The 23,108-nt window shown below is 44.7% G+C and overlaps 1 protein-coding gene and 1 pseudogene across 1 annotated transcript in view; one reads left to right on the top strand and one right to left on the bottom strand.

Annotated features, from left to right (window-relative positions):
- Window positions 1-1,016: 1,016 nt before the first annotated feature.
- LOC105502249 lies at window positions 1,017-9,888 on the bottom strand (annotated as a pseudogene).
- Window positions 9,889-10,864: 976 nt separating this feature from the next.
- SHC4 (SHC (Src homology 2 domain containing) family, member 4) overlaps window positions 10,865-23,108 on the top strand; it is a 139,179-nt gene continuing 126,935 nt past the window's right edge. The window contains exon 1 of the mRNA XM_011928581.1: window positions 10,865-11,898. Within this exon, the coding sequence (XP_011783971.1) occupies window positions 11,314-11,898 (585 nt within the window). The 5' untranslated portion in view covers window positions 10,865-11,313. The remainder of the gene's footprint in view (window positions 11,899-23,108) is intronic.

Below are 23,108 nucleotides of genomic sequence, written 5' to 3'. Positions count from 1 at the left end.
CCAAAGTGCTGGGATTACAGGCTTGAGCCACCACGCCCGGCCTGGAGAAAACTTTTTTACAGACAATCAGTGGTTTGGGAACAGTGCTCCACTGTTTTTGATACTTACAGTTACCCACCTGCAGATGAGGAAGCCAAGGTTTACAGACCATTGGCTGATAGAATCAAATTCAAGTCTGTCTGCTCCCAGTGGCTTTTTCTTATTCCAGATTGCTTCTGTCTAACCATGTTGCCAGTGTGATTCTACCAAGAGAAAACCTAGCTTAAAAAGCAAATGAAAGTCTTGGCTATGCTTGGATCACCAGACTACACCCAGTGGGTCAAATTTTATTTTTGATTGAAAAATCACTGAGCTCATCAGATGGAATTAGCCTTTCAGGAAAGTTCCTCTCTAATTTCATTATTTACTTTATCAACAAAGCCATCCATATAGGTGGTTTCTAGGGGAGAATTATATATTAGAATTCTAATGTATCTACTTGTATGTATCTATCCATATACATCTATTGACTGGTGCCTGAAATTCCTTCATTTTGGTCTCCTTTAGTGATAGGTTTTTAAAAATCACTAAAACTTTAAGAATAAGGCAAAAAGGTAGACAGCATGTCCTTTCAATGTAATACTGAAGCGTTGTTTAACAAGCTCAGTCAATATTTTTTTTAACTTTTATATTCTGGGGTACATGTGCAGGCTTGTTATAAGGGTATATTGCATGATGCTAAGGTTTGGGGTACTAATGATCCCATCACCTAGGTACTGAGCATAGTACCCCATAGGTTTTTTATTTTTTATTTTTTTTGGCAGAGCTAACTGAGGTTTTATTTTGGGGGAAAAAAATGGAATTGTAACTGGAGGCATGGGCAAGGCAGGTCTCCCAGTCAGTAACGGGTGGGCTGAGGGCCAGGGCTGAACCTCAGGTGGGCCTCGTGTTCCCTGTGCTCCCCTGCATAACGGCCTCCCTCTCAGGCTCTGAGGCAGCGGCAGGAGGGGTAGGCTGGGCGGGGCTGCCGTGGCCATTCACTTGGGCGGGACATCAGAGGACTCGGACACCAGCTTCCCATGGCGGGTCTTGATCGTCTTCACAACCACGGCCCTGAGGGAGCTGGTGCGGCTGAAAGAGCTGGAGGCCCGGCCAGAGCCAAAGCTGGAGCCCCAGGCCTTAGCTGAGGTCAAGGCTTGTGACGCACCAGTAGCGGAGCTCAGCGCACCTGCATAGCCACGGGTGGTCTTCCTATGGATACTCATATTCTGCATCCCAAACTCCAGCCGGCTCTCCTCGCGCTCCAGCAGCTTCCTGTAGGTGGCGATCTCGATGTCCAGGACCAGCTTGCCGTTCATCAGCTTCTGGTACTCAGGCAGCTGCCGCGCCATGTGCCCTGTCCTGCTTGGCCCACTGCTGGGCGGCCTCCAGCTCGGACAGCTTGGCGTAGGCGTCCTTAACCGCCAGCTCCCCGCGCTGCTCAGTATCTGCGATGACGGACTCCAGGGAAGCCCTCCGCTCTGGCCTTTGAGGCAGGCGCTCAATCTCAGCCTGGAGCCGGCTGATGTTTCGATTCATCTCAAAGATCTTCGTCTTTGTGCGACGCCAGTCATCCCAGTGCTTCCCAGCCAGTGTCTGCAGCTCCTCATACTTGATCTGGTACATAATCTCAGCCTCGGCCTGGCTCGTACTGTGCCTTGACCTCCGCGATGATGCTGTCCATGTCCAGGGAGCCGCTGTTGTCCACGGACAGCACCACAGATGTATCCAAGATCTGGGACAGTAGCTCTGGGATCTCCTCTTCATACAGCTGCCTGAGGAAGCTGATCTCGTCAGTCGGCCCTTCCAGATGAAACTCCAGCTCCACCTTGTTCATGTAAGCTTCATCCACAGCCTTCTTGACCAGGACAAATTCATTCTCCATCTCTGTACTCTTATTGATCTCATCCTCGTACTTTTTCTTGAAGTCCTCCAGAGCCCCTGCATGTTGCCAAGCTCCGCCTCCAGTTCCAGCTTCTCCTGGCCCAGGGTCTCCAGCTGCCGCAGAAGGTTGTTTATGTAGCTTTCGAACATGTTGTCCGAGAACATGTTGCTCCAAACCGTCTTCTGCTGCTGCAGGAGGCTCCACTTGGTCTCTGGCATCTTGTTCTGCTGCTCCAGAACCGTACCTTGTCAACAAAGGAGGCAAACGTGTTGAGGGTCTTGATCTGCTCTTTCTCCTGGGTATCCGTGGCTTGCATGTTGCGGTCCGATTCCAGGTTAAGGGGGCTCAGCAGGTTCTGGTTGACTGTGATGGCTGTGATGCCTCCCATACGCTGGCCCCTCATAGCCTCCACACAGACCAATGCTGGTGCCCAGGACATCTCGGAAGCTGCTGCTGCTCACTCGGGAGAAGCTCAACAAGCTTAGTCAATAATTTTTTTTTAACTTTTATATTCAGGGGATACATATGCAGCGTTGTTATAAGGGTATATTGCATGATGCTAAGGTTTGGGGTGCTAATGATCCTATTAGGAGGCCTGGGGCCCACAGGTACCTTGTAGGACTTCTGGGTCACCCTGATGGACATGGTGGAGGCAGGAGTGGAGGCAGGCAGGCTGAACCAGGCAGAGATTCGAGAAGGAACGGAGAAGCTACTTCTAGGTCCCACAGTTAGTTTTTCAACCCTTGCCTCACTCCTGGCATCTCCCCCAATAGTCTCCAGTATCTATTTTTGCCATATTTATGTCCGTAAGCACCCAATATTTAGCTACCACTTATAAGTGAGAACATGCAGTATTTGGTTTTCTGTTCCTGTGTCAATTGACTTAGGAAAATGACCTCCAACTTCATCCATGTCAATGCAAAGGACACGATTTTGTCTTTTTTGATGGCAGCGTAATATTCCATGGTATATTTGTATGACATTTTCTTTATCTAATCCACCATTGATGGGCACCTAGGTAGATGTAATGTCTTTGCTATGGTGAATGAAGTGCTGCAATGAAGATATGAGTGCATGTGTCTTTTTGGTGGAATGTTTTATTTTCTTTTGGATACCTACCCAGTAATGAGATTGCTGGATCTAATGGTAGTTCTGTTTAAAGTTCTTTGAGAAATCTCCAAACTGCTTTCCACAGTGGTTGAACTAATTTGCATTCCCACCAACAGCATGTAAGCATTCCCTTTTCTCTGCAGTCTTGCCAATATCTATTGTTTTTTGACTTTTTAATAATAGCCATTCTGACTGGTATGAGTGGTATCTCATTGTGGTTTTGATTTGCATTTCTCTGATGATTAGTGATATTGAGTATCCTTTCATGTTTTTTGGCTGCTTGTATGTTTTCCTTTGAGCAATGTCTGTGCTCATTTTTTAATAGAGTTGTATGGATTTTTTTGCTTGTTCAATTGCTTAAGTTATAGATTCTGCATATTAGACTTTTGTCAGATGCATAGTTTACAAATATTTTCTCCCATTCTGTAAGTTGTCTGTTTACTCTGTTGATAGTTTCTTTTGCTGTGCAGAAGCTCTTTAATTATGTCCCTCTTGTCCATCTTTCCTTTTGTTGCAATTGTTTTTGAGGGCTCAGTTATAAATTCTTTCCCAAGGCTGACGTACAGAATGGTGTTTCCTAGGATGCTTATAGTTTGAAGTGTTAAATGTAAATCTTTTATCTTGAGTTAATTTTTGTATATGGTGAAAGGTAGGGGTCTAGTTTCTTTCTTCTGAATATGGCTGACCAGCTATCCCAGCATCGTTTATTGAACAGGCAGTCCTTTCCTCATTGCTTGTTTTTGTCAACTTTGTTAAAAATCAGATGGCTGTAGGCGTGTGGCTTTATTTCTGGGTTCTCTGTTCTGTTCCATTGATCTATGTGTGTGTTTTTGTACCTGTACCATGCTGTTTTGGTTACTGTAGTCTTATAGTATAGTTTGAAGTTGGGTAGCTTTGTTCTTTTTGCTTAGGGTTGCTTTGGCTATTTGGGCTCCTTTTTGATTTCATATGAATTTTAGAATAGTTTTTTCTAATTCTGGGAAAAATGATGGTGGTACTTTGATAGGAATAGCATTGAATCTATAGATTGTATTGGGCAGTTTGGTTATTACAATGATATTGATCCTTAATTTAGCCTTTTCTGGTCATGCTCCTCAAAATTTTTCCAACCACTGCCTATTGCCCAATTTTGAAATCACTTCACATTTTATATTTGTTATAGTAGTACTTCACTTGTGGTGCCAAATCTGTATTAGTTTTCAATTGCTGCCATAACAAATTATCACCAATTTAGCTTAAACAACACACATTTATTATCTTGCTACTGTAAGGATTGGGGTAGATGTTTGACACAGGTCTCTCCAATCACCTGCTCAAATCAAAGTACTGGCAGGACTACATTTCTTTCTGGAGACTTTAGAGAAGAATCTGGTTTCTTGCTTATTCAGACTTTCAGCAGAATTAAGTTCTTTACAGCTGTGTGTCTGAGATCCCTGTTTCTTTGTTGGCTGTCAGCTGAGGACCCTGTCTTCATGGCCCCTTCCGTGGCTCATGACCCCTTCTTCCATCTCCAAAGTCAGTAACAGTAGGGTAAGTCCTTCTCATGCTTCAAATTTTTCCTCCTTTTTTTTTATGTCTCAAATCTCCTAGCTCTTACCACAATGAGGAAATGTTCTCTGCATTGAAAGACTTGTGTGTTTAGATTGGGCCCACGCAGATAATTCCCCCATCTCAAGGTCTGTAATCTTAATCACATCTGCAAAGTTTCTTTCATCATGTTTCTGGGATTAGGGTGTGGACATCTTTGGGAGTGTTTAGTCTGTTTACCATACTGTCAACATCCAGAGTTGAACCCAGGTTGATCTGACTGCTTTTGGACTTTTCCCACCTGACTCCACAGTCTCCTCTCATAACTGTGCTTCTGTCTCACACCTGGAGGCCCTGCTCTTCTTATGATCCTGTTCTTGCCATTGTATTTTTGTCAGGTAGCAATGTGTTGGGCCATAAGTAATAACTAACAGCTAACAGCTCCTTGAGTTGCTTGAACTATTGAGGTTCATTTTTCTCACATAACAAATCTAGAGGTGATTGCTGGTCTTGGTTCAGGGATTCAGTGATGTCAAAGCATTGGCTTCATAATTTGGTTGGTCTTTCCCTCATGGTTGCAGTATGGCTACCACAACTCCAGTTATCATATCCACATTCAAGACAAGAAGACATGGGGTGAAGAGAGTGGGCTCCAGTTTTGTGTGCCCCTTTAATTAGGAAGCAGATGTTTTCCCAGAAGTTCCCATCATATTTTCACTTGCATCTCACAGATCAGAACTGTATCAAATGTCCCTATTCCCTGCAGTTGCAAGGAAGCCTTTTCCTGGTGGAGGTGGGCAAAGGAAAAGAAAGTTGGAAAAGGATTGGATTAGCCAATTCATAGCGTCAGAGTTTCAACCTATCAGGACTCTATCTTTGCCTTTTTCTCTTGCCAGACACAGTTAGAGTGGAGATCCTGCTCCTAAATCAGACACCTGATGATTGTACTTGGACTGCATTAACACCCACTCACTCCTTATAAAATATTCCTGGCCCCAATTAACTACTTGGCCTGACATCTGACATGGCCTGGATGCACTTTCTGTTGCTTCTTGCTGCTAGCCGGTGGAAGCACCTGACCACCTTTCACAGGCAAGACCTAGAGACTCCATCAATCCCCTGGCTATGCAGAGGTAAGCTTCTATTCTGACAGTGCCTGTTTTCACTTGGGTCATTTATAAGCATCGTGTGTGTGTGTGTGTGTGTGTGTGTGTGTGCGCGCGCGCGCATGTATGGAAAGGGGAAAATTGGACCACATTGGCCAAGAACATTTTAATCCTATGCTAGGTTTAAAATTAATAAAGTAGAAGGTCTTCTAAAAATATTACCATGGCAGATAATATCTATTTTTATCTTCTTCCCTCCAGTAACAGAACTGTGATTTTTTGTGCAGCAACTATGCACCCAGACAAAAGACTTTTTCATTCTCAGATGAAGAAGACTTTATCTTCTTTTATAGCTAGGTACAGCATGTGATTAAGTTCTGGCTAATGTAATATAAATTAAAACATTGTGTGGGGTATCTAGAATGTTTCTTTAAAGAGAGAGAGCATATTATTCTTTGTCCTTTCATCTGTTTTGCTGCCTGGAGTGCAGATGAAATATCCAGAGCTCCATCAGCCGTTTTGGGCTATGAGGAGAAGGACTATACTTCAGGGATAGCCAAGAGCTAACACTGCCCCTGGATTTCCCACCTCCAGAGTAATAAACTTTCTATTTAATCCATTGTAATTTTTAATTTTTATTTTATTTTCAACTGAACCTGACCCTAAGTAATTCATCTACTTTTCATCTGCATGCTGTCTAACTCTTTACATAGCCTTTCCAGGTACATTATTTTCTTTTCAACAGATAGGAAAATATCTATTTTCCTGTACATTTTTTTAGCTGGTTCGAGTTCTAGGAGTCTGAGATCAACAGCAACCATCAGAAAACTGTCGATCTATAGGGCTGGAGACTGTGAAAAAACAGAAAACATTGGGTTCAGGAAGCAAAAGGTGATTATTTCCAGAGTCAATGACAACTTTGGGGGATATGATCCTGCCTCAGTTTTTGGGAGGCTAGGCCCTTACCCTTGGAGATACAACTCTTCTTCACCATCTCATTTCCCCATCCTGAAAATGATATTTTGGTCTTTACCAAGAACTTTATATAAATATTTTTGGAATTTTTTTCCCAAAATAGAGCTTCAGCAATGTTTTCATTCCCAACTGATGGGCTGTTAGACTCATTGTGGGTATTGCTCAGTGAAAATCCTTCGCTAGTAGGTCTGCTGTATGATAGAAATTGTAGTGAAGGGACAGAGTAAGACTCCTTGTGCTATAGCACTCAGATACCACCTGCTCCACTTTGTTCCAAAGTAGCAATCGGCCTACAGCCCCCCAGAGTTATTATGTTTCTGCCTTGTTCTCTCTCCTCTTCCCCATATCCTCTAGCACAACCTTCCTCTACCCCAAATTCCACATTGGATTATCTTCAAAAGCTGGGCTGACATTTTTGCCAGGTTCTCTTCTCTCCTCCTCCTGGACCTGGCTAATTCTAGCATGGCCCAGCCTGACCCAGGTCTTCCTTGAAACTGCCTGTTCTACTCAAGAAGCTCGGCCAGCACAGGATGTCTCTTAAGAAGCTGACATGTTGTTTCCTAGCAGGTGCCCTTGGAGGGGGGATGTCTCAAAGTAAAGGAGGCATACCACTGAGGTCTAAGCAGAACTCTGTTTTCCAAGGGCAAAGATGAGGCATTCATGGTTCTCAGATTATTTAATGACAATAATGGTTTTTCTTATCTATTATTCATGTTTTTACTTGTGAGGTATTTAGGGTGAATTTTATAGGTATGCTATCCAAGGAGGAGAAAGGAGCAAGAACTAACATTTACTGAGCATACAGTAGGAGTTAGGTTCATATACACTGGATCATATCACAGTGGTTAAGAGCATGGTTTAGAGTGAGTCAGTGCTTGGTTCTACATCGCAACTACCACTCCCTGGTTATGTGACTTGGGCAAGTCAGTAAATGACAGATAGCACCTGCTGTATAGACTTGCTGGGGGGCTTAAATGTGAAGCACTTAGTTCAGGACCTGCTCTGGAGTTAGTGCTCAGCAGATATTATTGATTATTATTGTGCACATTTTACATATACAAAACCTGAGTCTCAGAGAGGTTAAGTAACTTACTCAAAATCCCACAGCTGGTTCTGTAATTCCCAGATAAATGTTCATCCAATTACATTTTGCTGCTGAGTACATACTGCTTGTAGGTAGTGGCCCAGTTATCAAGGTTTCCTGAGACATCTAGTCTAGTATTATCTTCTGATAAATGATCTTTGGGCTAAATACACTTTCCCTGGGGATTTTGGAGGGGTAGATACAGGAAAACCATAGATAGGAAAATATTCTGCCAGCCCTGATCTCATTGATCTGTGAGGGCCAGCTCAGGGGCAGGCTTCCCAGCAACCCTAGAACCTCCCAAAATCCTCAGCTCTTCTTCCTGCCCAGCCATTTCTCAGAGCTTTAGGAAGCAGTAAGATGCCCTATAGCCATCGTAGGCCTGGAAACTAGACTTGAGCTCTTTGGTCCCCTGGGAGGCGGCAGAGTACAGTGGCTGCCAGCACAGGCTTTGCAGTCAGGCCCAGAGGGATCCCAGGATCATTGTTCAACAGCTGGAGCACCTTGAACAAGTCCCTGCCCTTTCTCTCAGCCTCATTTTCATATCTGTAAGGCAGTGAGGAACATAATCCCAGCCTCCACAATTTGTTATAATAATTGAACCAGAATGTAGGTAAACTGTCAGGTGTTCCACAGATAGTAGCTCTTATTAACATTGTTTTAATCATTACTAATCGAAGAGGATGTTCTAATGCCTTGAAAAAAGCAAACCATCTGCCTTGCCCACCCATCTACCTAGAATGAAAAGCAATTCAATCAGTGAGCCTTCTCTTGGGCTGTTAGGACTGAGAGAATGGTCCAGCTGGGCAGGCTCAGCCTAGAGGCTATTCCCTACTTCCCAGTTGGGGATCTGGTCTCTTTCATACTCATAAAACGCTGTGGCAGAGATACCCAGGAGAGCCAAGGTCTCCAGGCTTTCAGAAGACAAAGAGCCCACAATGGCCACGACTGCTTTCTTACCTTACCTAGTCCCACTTTGCAACCCCCAACCCTCCCAGGACTCAGGCTTTCTGAGGAATGTAGACTGGTCTGAGCTCCCAGAGTCTGGCCAGCATGGTGCCTACCTAGATGAGCTGGCTCCCCTGGACACCCCATCCTGCAGTCATGAGACCTCTGTGAGGATTCCTATCAGCCAGGCAGGCCCCTGTCCTTTCCAGCCTTCTCCAGGCCCAGCTGATTTAAAAAACTGTTTTCTTTGGACAATGTTAGTTTTCTTGGCGTCTCCCACTTTGTACTAATTTTTCTTTTTAGTTGCCTAGAACGATGTAAACTCTGCAGTGTGAGGGGTAAGAGTGTGATCTTAGGGGGAGGCAGCTCTGGTTCCAATGGCCATTTTCTCATACTGCCCACATGTACTTAGTGAGATAGGCACTGTGTGGAGCATTGGGCCAAGACTTTACAGGGATGAGGATTATTCATAAGCCCTCATAACACCCCCATTAGATGGCTGCTGCCAACCTATGAGGACATTCAACCATGGAGAGGTAAAGTAACTTTCTAAAGGAAGCATATGATGAGGTCATCACAGCATAGCAGAAGCAAGGCAGGGACCCAGGGGAAGGCAAGAAAAATGAGAGGAAGAAAGCAGATGAGGAATGAGGAGGAATGAGAGGTAAATAATCTTGCCCAGAGCCTATCTCCTCAGCCCTAGGGATGTGGGGTCCAACTGGTTTAGCTACTTCCCTCAGTTGTGCCAGGAGGAGACATAGGGGAGGGAAAAGGAGATCAGCAAGGGTTGAAGGGAAGATTTATGAAGATGCAGAAAGGCCTGTCCAGGTAAAGAAACGTCTGAACAGCCTTGGCAGATGGGATGCAGATAGGTGCGTTATCTCCCTGGGGAGCAGGGAGCTTGGGAGGACGATGCCGCTTTCACTGGTCACTCTCAACCATTTAATTCAGAGCCTGTGTTTGGATCCCAAGGGAGCTCAGGCTCCCAAAGTCATCAATATACATGAGCCTAATGCAGCGTTAGGGTCAATAAGATAATGAAGGTGGCATCCTTGATTCCTTTGGTTGCCAGTTTGTCTTAATTTTTTAATTAATGAACAGTTTCAGATGACAAAGCCTTGAGCCACGGAGTAGTGCAATGTTTTCTGAGAGGTCTTCATCTCTTCCTATGTGTGATTTCCACCCTACCCTGACACCCCACACCCCCGGTGTTTCAGCAGTTTCCTCTTCTCCATTCCTGAAGAACCTGCATTTTCTTTTCCCAGCTCTGGTTTTGGCTTCCTGTGTGCTAAGCCTTTGCAGTTGTCTTCATGTCTTCAGGATGCATTTGATAGGTACAGGAAGTTGCACCAGACGGAAGATGGAACCAACAATCAATAAAAAAAGAACTATGTTTCTAAGAAAAATGCATCATGGCTTCCCACAGGAGTTGTGAACCATATGTCCTAATATCCCTGGAACAATGGGTCTAATTTTTAGCTCTTCTGCTCTGCCGTCCCGGCCATCTCAACAAGAAAGAAAATAGATCTTTTAACCTGCTGCTCCCAAGCTAATGATCTGTAGTAAAGATTGCCTTTCCTTTTAACTCATTCATCAGATACCACAAAATAAAATATGTCCCTCCTCTCCTGCTAGCTTTATTTCTCTCGGCTACTAGTTTAGTGTATTTATGGTCTATGAGTCATCAAGCTGCCTCCTGATTGGATAAAAACCAAGCACCTCTGAGACCGTCAGTCAATTACAGCTATTCTCAGCTTCATTCACAGATTTATTAGCTTGCACACACAGAGAGAAATTCATTCGGCAAAGTTCATTCATAAAAATTTCAACACGCTGCGTATCATCCTGCACATCTCAGCTTTCGGCTGCAAATGGGCTTCTGAAAAAAGCTCCGAGAGGAGTCCAGGAGGGAGGGAAGCTCTGAGCGAGGGTAGGCAGGCTGGGAGGGGATCTGAGGAACACGGACCCATCACAAGTCAGTGAAACAATGCGGAGCAGCGCCCGTCAGTAGTACTCCTGGCTGGTGGCCCAGAACGATGCAAGACAAGATCTTCCAAGAGAGGGCAGCCTTCGGAATCAACGAACCCAGGCAGAAGGGCCTTTGGCTCATAGATACAATTTTTTTTTTCTTTTTGAATGAACAATCACTGGAACAAATAAAGGGTTAATAGGCCAGTCATTTGCCCCGCCCTGTGGGAGCCGAAGGGAGCAGGTTCGAAAGTTCCTGTGTGCAGAACAGAACGCTGGGGTAAGGGTGGGAGAAATACTAAATATTTCTACTAGGCTCCTGCAAGGCTAGTGATGCGGCGGGCCCCCCTGGCCGGCGCTCGCCCGGGTTCTGCGCCTAAGAGTTGGCCGTGAGCGACCACCGCCGCCGGGAGCCTGGGTCTAGGCTCTCCCGACAAGGATTCCAAGGCGAGAACACTGGTGCCTCTCCCTGGGCCAGGGAGGGACTGAAATCAGAGCAGGGGAGGCGTTTCCCCGCTGGGCTGTCACCCTTAAGGGGCCGGGAGCCGAGGTGGGCGAGCTCGAGAGCAGAGTTGGAGAGGTGGCTGCTGCGAGTTGCACCGGGCGTTGAGGCATTTGATGTCTGCACCGTTTATCTACCAGACGACGAGGCGATTTATGCAACAGTATCCTGTTTCAGCACTGCCAAGGCTATGCGAGAACGCAGCCAGGACAGCCTGGCAGGACTCGTGCTGTATGTAGGACTCTTCGGGCACCCCGGGATGCTGCACAGGGCCAAGTACAGCCGCTTTCGGAACGAGTCGATCACGTCCTTGGACGAAGGTAGCTCCGGAGGCTCGGTCGGGAACAAGGGCTCACCGCAGCCTCCCCACCCCGCCCTGGCACCTCACCTGCCGGCTGAAGATGCCGCCTTGCCGTCGCAGGAGAGCCCCACCCCACTGTGCACCTTGATCCCCCGCATGGCGAGCATGAAGCTGGCCAACCCGGCCACTTTGCTGAGTCTGAAAAACTTTTGCCTGGGTACCAAAGAGGTGCCTCGGCTGAAGCTCCAGGAAAGCCGGGACCCAGGTTCCAGCAGTCCCTCTTCCCCAGAAACCAGTCTAAGTAGGTCTGGGACTGCACCTCCACCACAGCCGGACCTGGTGGGCCACAGGGCAACCACCCTAACCCCTGATTCGTGCCCGCTTCCTGGCCCTGGGGAGCCACCCCTTAGGAGCAGGCAGGACAGGCACTTTCTACAGCACCTGTTGGGGATGGGCATGAACTACTGTGTGAGGGTAAGTCCATTTTCCTCTCTGCACTCTTTCTAAGAACTTCTGTGGAAGGGGGCGGCATCTCTGCTTTCTGCAAGGGGTCTAACGTTACCTGCCTGGGTTCTGTGTTTGGACAGGACATGATTCACCTGGACCAAGGGGGAGGGGAGCTGGGTTTACAAATGTCCCTACAACTATCTGACTTGTACTGGAGTCAGGCAGCCTTTGGTTCAAGGACATGAACTGGTGCTAACTTGTAGGACATGAACTTGTGGGTACTTGGCAGGTGTAGAGGCAAGTTCTGATAGAGGCAGCTGATGGCACCACTTTGTCCCCACTGGACCTAGTATTCTGGCCAAAAAGAGTCAAGGACTTCAAATCTGATCAGTGATTGAGACTTGATAGGTTATACTGGTCATTGTATTTTGGATGAATACAGTAAAGATTTCTGTGCTATAGAAACACGTGGTGTGTAAGGGGCTTGAATTATTCTTTAAAAATTTATTTCAGCATTTAGCAAACACTTCTCAAAACATGTCCGAGTCTCTAACCTTGTGCTAGGAGCTAGTCTTAGTTCTCCATTGCACACTTATTGCCTTTACTGCCTACGCTGCAGCAAGTAGGCCTTGTCCATGAGCTATGGGCAAAATCAAGGTCCTTGCTGGCCTTGCGTCTGTCCTTGCTCAATCAAGATTTGGGCAAATGAAGATTTGGCCTGTGCCCTTTTGGAGCTCAGATTTCAATGAGGGAGATCAATGAATACATGCAAAATACTAAGATAATAATACTTAGCAATAGATAGCTAATATGAGAATGCTGAGGGAATTCAGAAAAAAAGGAACGATTATGTGATCTGGGATTCATTCACATGGGGAACCCTCAGGAGAAGGTGAATCTTGGAAGAAATGTCAAATCTGGGTTGGCAGAAAGGAGGAAATTCCTGGTAGGCCAAGAATAGGAGCAAAGTCACTGTGGTGGCTGCAGGGGAGCATCACACAGGCTGGGCCTTATGGAAAAGGAAGGGGAATGCTGGAGAAGAGTGGGGGACTGAGCGAGGGGCTGGCTTGTAGCACTCAAACAAGTATGAGTTGAATAAAGACAAATAGAGATCATGAGTAGCTTGAGAGACCGAAGTTGACCGAAGCTCTTAAATGCCAAATGAGGAGATTGTAAATACTCTGACTGGTAAATGAGAATCCTCCTAGGTTTGTAGGGCATGACTTGCTGAAAGTAATATTTAAAAGACCAGTCAGTTGATTTATTTGACATGGATTGAAGCAGGGAAATATTAGAGACTTGGAGGGCAGTAAGAAAGATACTCTGCGAGTTTAGGTATGAGGGAATGAGAACACTGATTAAGGTGGAGAGGAGAGAAAGGAGGTGAATGGTAAGCCATTCTGTGAGAGAAGAATGAGAGAAACCTCAACAACCCTGGGAGATTAAGCAGATTATTTCAGATCATAATATAAATAATAGAATAGCGAACATTTATTGAGCAGTGGGTAGATTGGTTTGTTACCATTGTTGTTTATTGGGGTCGTGAAGATTATTGATGGAGGGTTGTAAAGGGTGAAGAAAAGCCTTTCAAATTGAAGTCTCGGAATGACGTCAGTGATGCCAATGACTGAAGCAGAATAAATTAGGAAGTGGACTCGTTTTAAGTTTGTTTTTGGCATATTAAATTTAATGTAATGATCTCTAAATAATGCTAATATGTAGGTAGACAGTCATATAAGACTAGCACTCAGGTGGAGATGTCTGATCTGAAGGTATACAGAGCTAGCCTAATAACTGTGTTACAAACAGACAATTAGGATCTCAAGGAAGGCCAAATAGTAAACACTGGAAGGGTTACAGAGAGAGCAGGCTTGGGCAGTCCTGGCAAATGGGTAACTAAAACCTCTAAAGCAAATAAATGTATGGGACATGCAGCTCTTGCCCTCCCCCACAGTGACATGGCACATAATGGAAATACTTTCATGTTTCTACTCAAAGTTCATGGACATATTCTCATTTGTCAAGATTAAGTGTGTGCCAGGCCCTCATGGGAAAATGAGTGACTCTCCAAACCTGGGCTCTCTGCACCTGCCTTACTGTCACCTACACATCCTCCAGCCTCTGCCTCAGCTTTCCTTTCCTCTTGTACCTCCTGCAACCTCTCCATACCCACACACCTGTACAATTTTAAATGTGAAAAGAGTTGCTGTGTGATCTCCAGTTTCCCTAGGGATTGGCTCCTCTGGCATTTTAGATTTTTAATGTGGCCACCATCTGTCTTCTCATGGCAATAATCACTGACCCCAGAAAAAGTGCTGACCTCATGACCCAAATGAACCTCACAAGATTGCCAATATCTGTGACATCCAATACAAGCTAATGACATCTCTTATGAAGTCAAAATACGTGAAAGAACTTACTTTATTAAGTTTTATAGAATCCTAACTTTGAAAGATGGAAGAGACTCAGAAGTTATCAAAGTCAATTCCTTTATGGTGAAACCAAAGCCCAGAGAAGGGGTTTTTCAAAGGCCACACAGGTGAGTTAAAGCAGAGTGAGATCTAGAGCCCAAATCTCCCGTGTGCCATTCTTACCTGTCTTCACCACAAGTTTCCATGCTGGTTGTTGTTCTGTTACTCAGAATTCTTTTGAGATGTGAACCAATTTTGAAAAATGAAATGACAAGCTATTAATTTACAGTAAAAATATCATACCAAATGAACCAAACTTGTGAGCTCTGTATTCCCATCTGTAGGAAAAAACACGTTAAAACATTTAAATCAAACCTTGCTTGGTAATAATGGATTCAGAGGAGAGAACTGAGAGAAAGATGATCTTAATGGCTAGTTGACACACGGCTGGTGGATTTAGGGGCAAATTTTACAGGAAAAAGGCCACTTCATATTCTACCTTCTCATCCATATCATGTGACTGCTCCTCTCCCTGCCCCAACTTATTCGCTAATCCATTCATCCATTTATTCAACAAATAATACAAATATGCAAATTGCATTATGAATCGTTATGCAGCAGTAACTGTTCTAGGCACTGGGCATCTATGAACAAAACGAATCACTTCTAAGCATCAGTAAACAAAAGAGAGTAGGTCTGAATCATTGTGATATATTTTAGTGAGTGGAGATAGGTTCAATTGAATAAATGAAAAAATATACTATTTCAGATGGTAATAAATGCTATGGAGAGCAATAAAGTGGGGTAAGTGAAAAAGGCAGTAGCTTGGGTAGGAATGGAAGTTATTCCTTTTGGGTAAAAAGTGGAATTGTTATAGCTAGTCTTTATTTTGTTTTCTTGCATCTTTTCTCTTTACAATAGGGACTATATTTTCCATCTGCACTAAGCTAGAGTTGACTTTGGGTTAAACATTCTTTTTTAAAAATGGCTCATTTGGTCTTATGATGGCGAATCAATTATACAGCTGAAAACACTTTATGAATCCTGAGCACCTGTTTTGAGTAACTTTAATTTAAACTCAGACTTTGGACCCCCCCGAAGGTCTCTCAGGGAAGGGGGCCTAACCATTCTTTGAAAGATATTGAGCCAGGAATAGGACAGTGAGATCCCAGTCTGGGCAAAGTAGTGAGGTGGGCAAAGCCCATTAAATGGTGTGAAATATGACTTCATTCTCCCCATAAGACTAAGTCTGCTTTCTTTAGAGGCCTTTCCAAGTCCATTCATCCATCAGCAGACATTCATTTAAAGGTCTCCCAGGTGCCCAGCATAGTGGGGAATGTGGAAAGTCTACACCGTGACAGTGTTCTCCTCTTTAAAATGAGGGAATTGGCTTGAAAGCCCTCGCAGCACCAGTGTTTAATGAATGAAGGGCTCCTTTCTCACACGGTAGGTGTTTAAAATGTCAGTTTCCTTTCCACCTCTGAACTTGGCTCAAAGACGTAATAAAGCAGAGGCAAAGAAACCAGCCCTGCCCACAGCTGTGGCAGGTAACTGCAGTGGCCCGCACCACAACCCCCTGAGGAAGGCTGTGTTCTCCAGGTGAGGCCACTGAGAGCCCAGGTGTTTGTGATCCACAGGCTACTTCACAACTAGTAAGTAGCAGACTGAGGATTCCTATCCAGGTGTGTCTCATTCCAGTGTTTCTCCTCTTCCCAACCTCTCACTTGACTCCAAGCAAGACGGGCAATCTCTGAAGTATGGAAATGGAGTAACATAGATGAAAGGCCACACTGTGCAGGATAGCCTCATCATAGCACCAGCCCATGGAACTTGCCTTGTCATATCCATGTGAGTGATTTCAGTCTCTTCACTTCAGCCCAGCCCAGCCCAGCCCAGCCAACTGTTTCCTAGATCGTATTAGTTTCCTAGGGCTTCTGTAACAAGTACCACAAACTGGGTGGCTTACTACTATAGAAATCAATTCTCTCACAGTTCTTGAGGTTAGACGTCTGAAATCAAGATATCAGCCAAGTCACTCTGTCTCTAAAAGCTCTAGGGGGGGATTCTTAGAGCTCTTCCTTGTCTCTTCTAGCTTTTGGTAATTGCCAGCAATTCTTGGTGCTCCTTGGCTTGTAGGTGCATCACTCCAGTCTCTGCCTCTGTCTTCACATGCATTCTCTCTGTGTGTCCATGGCCAAATTTCCCTCTTTTTTATAAGAGCATCAGTCATTGGATTAGGACTCACTCTCATCTAGTATAATCTCATTTTCACTTGATGACATTTGCAAAGACCCTCTTTCCAACGAAGGTCACACTTGCAGGTTCTGAGGGTTAAGACTTGGACATATCTTTTTTGGTGGACAAAATTCAACCCAAAACAGTCCCCAAGAGCATTTATTGCAATGTGTTTGCTCACATAGGCCTTCTTGGGTATCAAGCTCATCAGCTTTATGTGCAAATAGAAATTTGTGTTGAAAGATTTTCTTTACTTCCTTTGTAAATCCCACAGTATGCTCTTACCATCCATCTTCTCCTGTCTAAGGTATCTTATCACTGAGCCAGTAAACTAGTATTATCAATCATCTACTGTCTAGACTAGATGTAGTCCACAGTACCAAATGTTATGTCTACCTCAAGTAGCTTTTCCATAGGAGAGTACAGGTCTAGGAATTTGAAGACTTGTATTAAAGTAAGGGCTGTGACACTAAGTTGTGTGACTTTGGGTGAGTCACTTCACCTCTGTGGGCCTCATTTTCTCATATTTAAAAGAAGTCTCTGCCAGGCACGGTGGCTCACACCTGTAACCCCAGCACTTAGGGACGCCAAGGAATGCAGATCACTTGAGGTCAGGAGTTCGAGACCAGCCTGGCCAACATGGTGAAACCCCATCTCTACTAGAAATACACAAATTAGCCAAGCATGTTTACGTGTACCTGCACTCCCAGCTACTTGGGAGGCTGAGGTGGGAAGTTTGCTTGAACCTGGGAAGTGGAGGTTGTAGTGAGCTGAGATTGTGCCACTACACTCCAGCTTGGGCAAGAGAGCGAGACTCTGTCTCAAAGAAAAAAAAAAAGAAAAGAAAAGAAGGAGAAGGAGAAGGAGAAGAAGTAGTTTGAACAAATGCTGCTTAAAATCCTGAGACTCCAGGTCTTTTTTCCTACCTGTTTGAACCCCCTTACTATTAGGATCTCTTTTGGTTAGAAAGAGTTACCTTGAGGAAATAATGTTTATCTGCTTTGTGTTAGCAGAGAAGAGAAAGAATGTCCTTCAGGGATGCATTCAATTCTATTTTAGCACCCTCTTGCTAACACTGAGCTGGCTTCACCAGTAGGGCAGAAAGGAGGGTGTTATACTGGCATGGGTGGAGGCAGTGAGTTTTAGAGAGACGGAGGGTGGTAGAACAGCATCCAAGAGCATTCCAGGGAGGGCTGAAGCATGGGCTAGCTTGGGGGCAGGCCAGGGTTGGAAGAGGTGAGTGATAGTGGATGGGATTGTGGGAACATGGCATTCATTCCTCACGTGTCTGGCCAGTTAGGTCTGACTGGACTTGGTGTCCAACAGGAGGACTGCAGAAGCGACAGAAATTAAGCCTTCTCTATTTTCTCTGGACAAAAGAGCCAAGAAAAAAAGGCCTTGCCACATACATAGCCTGGTAACTCTAACCTTGAAAGAGGGAGATTTGTAACTCCAGGAGACTTCTGGAAAGACAGTCCCATGGTTTATACAACAAAGCCAGACCTGGGTCGCTCAGGTACCCACAGTGAAGGGAAATGGCTTTCTGCTTCTGTAAATTTCCTTCTTTTCTAAGTTATTGGTGGTTGAGAGGGAGATAGTATGGATGGAAGGAAACAATTCCAGCTAAAACTGATGACTTGGTTTTGAGGGTATTATATTTTCCTTCCTATTTCTTTCTTGGAGTAGATGTGGAAGTAGATTCTGCTAGAACTTAGAGAAAGCCTGGCAGGTTTGACCCATTCCCCTGTTCTCTCTAGACCTTCACATATCCCTTGATTGGTCCAGTCCTTCCATGCCCCTCTACACTAGAGCCTTAACTGCAAGAAAGAGTCTTAGAGATCAGTGAGTCCACACACTTCATTTTGCAGCTGAGGAAACTAAGGCTCAGACATGTGAAGTGACTTGCCCCCAGCCCCACATCTACCAGTGGTGGAGCCCAGACAAGAGCTCCTAGTTCTGTGTACAACACTGTATTTTCTACCTCCATCTTGCTTCATCTTTCCCCACTCTCTGAACTAAATGTGCTACACCAAATGCCTCTACGTGATTAAAATGCTGGGTGTGCTTTTTAGAAAGATAATTACAAAAACTTCTTTCTAATAGGAAAATTGTCTTAAAATAGCAGTAAGAAGAAAAGAGGGAGCATAGAAGAGTGGCAATGAGCCCAAAGAGCACTGGCTTGGCCAGTTTCAACCTTTTGATTAAGGAGGTCCCTGTGGATGGCTGTGGGTTCATGTTGGGCCAGGACTTGTTACCACATGCATGGACTGGCTCCCATTTCATTCATTTGCTACAACCCTAATGACCTTAGGGTCATTTCCCCAATATGGCTTCCTCTCATTTCCACGTTCATATTACTCTGAAGCCAATACAGTGTTATCATATGGAAGGACTGAACCAAGCCTGGATCCCAATATGACAGTTCCATCACCAGGAGGGTGATCTAAATGATGCATACAGGCTGCCCCCTCCCCCCGCCCCACCCAGCTTCACTCACTTACATCATCCATCTGCATCTGAAGGTGGCTAGGTTTGCATACCCACCAGTGGCATTGGAATGTGAAGACATTTCTAGCACCTTTATCTTTCATTTTCCACTCAGAATATGCGGGAAAGAAGCTGAGAACATCATCTTCCTGGGTAAACATACTGGGACGTCTTTCTTTTATGCAAAGGGACAAAGAGTACTGGGGGCTGTGTGAGAACCAAGAGAGGGATCCTACCTTCTCAACTCAGGGAGCTTTTTCTCATTTAACAATGTTACAAAGAGTTCTTAAGGGTAGTAGAACTCTAGGATTAGTACAGCCTGTTCCTATTTCATGAAGAGATTGCAGGTGAAGAGCTAATTTGTACATGAGTTCTTTGAGATATGAAATTTCCCAGAGAAATGTAACTAAAACTTGTTAAGCCTTCTCATAGTTAGGGAGAGGATAAAATAACAAATTGTATGTAAAAAGCTTAGCACAGAGCCTGTCTCATAGTAGGTCCCAAGTGGAAGGAGGAGAATGGATTTTCAATAGCCTAGGGGTGCCTCCGAGCCAAAAACTCAGGATAGACTAAACTTGGTTTTGGCATTTCCCCGCATTCCTTTGGCATACTTTCTCCTGGCCAGCAGCGCCACCCTGGCAGAACTTTCTTCCCTAAGTCTTGCCATGCGCTGCTCACCAGGGAGGGCCTGCCTGCCTTCTCTGAAGCTGCCTAATGTTTATCCGCTAGTCCCCTGCTCCTCCAGTGTAGCACAGCGAAAAGCATCTGCATTTTGGAAAGATGTTTATTTGCTTCACTGACTTTTTATTGTAGCAATTCCCAAAGTTTGCTGAGGACCACCTGTATCAGTTAAAGATGCTTGTTAAAAATGCAGATTCCCAGTCCCCATCTTGGACTTATTGGACCAGAATGTCTGAGGCTGGGGCCCAGAAACCTGCATTTTTGGCAAACTCCTTATGTGATTCTGCGGCAGAGAAGATTTGGGAACCTCTGCTGAGTCCAGTCAGAGCAGTGGTTCTCAACTGGGAATTATTTTGCCACGCAGGGGACATTTGGTAATGTCTGGAGATGTTTTTGATTGTCATAACTGGGAGGGGAGGTGAGTGCTACTGGCCTTTAGTGGCTGGAGGGCAGGATGCAGCTAAACAGCCTGCAAGGCCCAGGGCAGCTCCCACAACACAGAATTGTGAGTCCCAATGCATCAGAAGTGCTGAGGCTGAGAAACCTTGAGCCAGTGGGATGAAGTGTATGAACCAGGGATGTAGATTAGGAGGCAATATTAAATGGAAAAATAAACAACTGTTCAGTGATTCCTGTAAATCTAATCTAAGCCACTTCTAAATGTTCTCATTTTCTTCTTTCCCCTCTTTAAAATCTACAGATTCTCTAAAAATTGTAGTTCACACCACTTTCCACCCAAACAGTACTCCTGTGGCTTCCATATCAGGATCTCAGGTCATGGGATGAACGTGGACCACATGAGCCATATGTTGCTATGAGCAACTCGTATATCAAGGATGTCCACATTAGGACAGATTCTACCTTAACCCAGGGGCACTCGGGCTAAATGGCATTGACAGGCTAGCTCAGTTTCTTTTTCTGTGGAGGGGGACGGAAATATGAGATTTTATTAGCATTTGTTTGGAAATATAGGAACACAACATCATATTCTCATTAACATAATAGCTATGATTTGTTGAGCTCTGTGTACATTGCAGGAAACTTGCATCAATTACCTCACAATGACCCTGTGGAGTGGGTAGATGGAGAGGAAACTGACACCAAGAGAGGTCCATTATCTGGCCTTGATGCTTGTAAGTAGCAAGCATCAGTATTGAAATGGGAGTCCATATAGATGGTGAGTACTAGACCTTTGTTGGATGCATAGTTTGCAAAACTTTTCCCCCTTTCTGTAGGTTGTCTGTTTACTCTGTTGATAGTTTCTTTGCTGTGCAGATAGCTTTGTATCTTAATCATGGTATCCTACTGTTACCAGTACCTTCATTTCCACAGAGAAATGCATTAAGATTTTTAACAACTAATTTACAAGTAACTTTTAAGAGCAGAGCCTGTCTTGGGGTTGAAAACTTCCTCTAGTTGGAGGGGTTGACATTCCAGAAGGCAGGAGATTTGAAAAACCCATGTGCTTTAAGGACAACCCCAGAAATTGGATTTTTACTCTCAATATCATCAGAGAATAATTTATTATATAGATGAATCATTTATTGGGAAGTGGTGAAATGAATAATTCAAACTTAATTTTTTTTAACCTAATGCCAATCCTGGCTCCTTGAAATGCCATTGTCCCTCCCACGTTCCTCTCAGCTTGGTTCCTTTAACCCTGGACTCAGAACTCATATGATACATTAGACTACAAAGTTCTGTTTCATGGTGAGTTAAGCTCTCCAAGATCGCAGGGCTCATCAGCAGCAGAACAAAGACTAAATTTCACATCTCCTTACTCCCAAGCCAGTGCTCTTTCCACTACATTATGTGAATGAGACATAATTCTTGCATAAGTAGGTGTAGTAGGAAAGTAAAGCAAGGATGTCCACACAAATTACTGTAATAAATGTTAGATTATAAAAAATGAAACCAATGTGATACCAATGAAGGATTATGGGAGTTCAGAGAAGAAAGGGCACACTTTCCACTTGAGATGATTAGAGAAAGTTTCATGGAGGAAGTGGTATCTTACCTGAGTTTTAAGAAATGGGTAGTGTTTCCATAGGCTGAGATGGAGAGAGAACACCCTAGGCAAAGTGAAGGCATGGAGGTGGGAAAGTGGAGGATGTATTTGGGGAGCAGTGAGTGGTTTGACTTGGTTGAAGAGTGCAAGAGGCATATGTAGGAAATCAGAGGGAAAATAAGATGGACCGATAAAACAAGGTTGTATAGTACCTGAAAAGCTGGGTTTTCAACATAAAGCCATTGGATATTTTTTTTAAGGGGGGAAGGACAAACGCAGAGATATGCTTTAGGAGGTTTACATGGGCTGCAATGCTCAGAGAGGATGCAAGAGGAGGGGCCTGGAGAAAGGCAACCAGAAGAAAAACAGAGTGGTAACAAAGGCAGTGGCACTAGTAAGAGACGGGAAAGATGGGACACCTAAAGGAGGAAGAAGCCACCAGCTTCTCACCCATTCATGGTCACAGGCAGGAAAGTGAGGGGGCAGGATGGATGGGGCTGGGGATGAATCCCATTGTGCACGTGCTGTATTCAAGGTGAACCCAAAGCATCCAGGTGGAAATCTCCAGCAAAAAATAGAATAGTTAGGATTGGGGAGAAATTATTTTTGTTGTTGTTGTCATCAAGGCCTGTGAAATATACAAGGCTGCCACAAGGAGAGGGTAGAGCAGGATTTAGGCTTTAGGTGTTCTATGGGAAGGGAGGAAGGGAATGGGCAGTATGAGGAGCAGGATGGAGAGAAGACAGGTCACCTAGGGAGAGGGTGGAGAGAGTTTCCAGGAGAGAGATTGGTCAAAACCATGTCAAAACCCATGGAGGGTTCAAGGAAGATGAGAACTGAGAAAGAACCACAGGGCTTGCTCTTTTGTCTTCCTACTCCTACCCTCGTCCAGGATATTAACGCCAACCATCACAACCCAAGCACACCATTGGATATCCCACACCTCTACTGTCACCTCCGCCCACTCAGTGACTAGTGCCTCCCTGTTGTCAGAAGTCTGGGGGCCATTCGAGACCACTCACCCTGTCTTGCCACACGCAGCCTCCTTTTATCATGAACTGTCAATTCCACCTTTAGGACATTCCTCACACACTCCCATTTTCCTCCATCCCCACTGCAGTTTCTAAGGTGGGGGCTCTAGTATGCAGCATTTTAAAACTTATTTGATCGGTTTCTTACGGAGCTAATATTCTGTGAAACACAGATTGGGAAACTCTGCTGTTGTAGCTTTCATTTGAAACTAGGAGATCAATAATCATAATACAAAGTAGAAAATGATATATGCCTATAGAAAACAGTCAGATACATCAGTGTGTTGAAGTAGATATGTCTTCTATCTGGTAGAGATGTCTTCTAGCTGAGTAGTCAAGGAAAGCTTCCTAGGGAGATGGCCTCTGAGATGGTCCCTAGTGATC

Source organism: Colobus angolensis, unplaced genomic scaffold (assembly GCF_000951035.1).
Source record: "Colobus angolensis palliatus isolate OR3802 unplaced genomic scaffold, Cang.pa_1.0 Scaffold78, whole genome shotgun sequence".
Classification (NCBI taxonomy): domain Eukaryota; kingdom Metazoa; phylum Chordata; class Mammalia; order Primates; family Cercopithecidae; genus Colobus; species Colobus angolensis.
The sequence above is the reverse complement of the archived record's forward strand: the minus strand, read 5'-3'. Positions and strand labels throughout refer to the sequence as shown.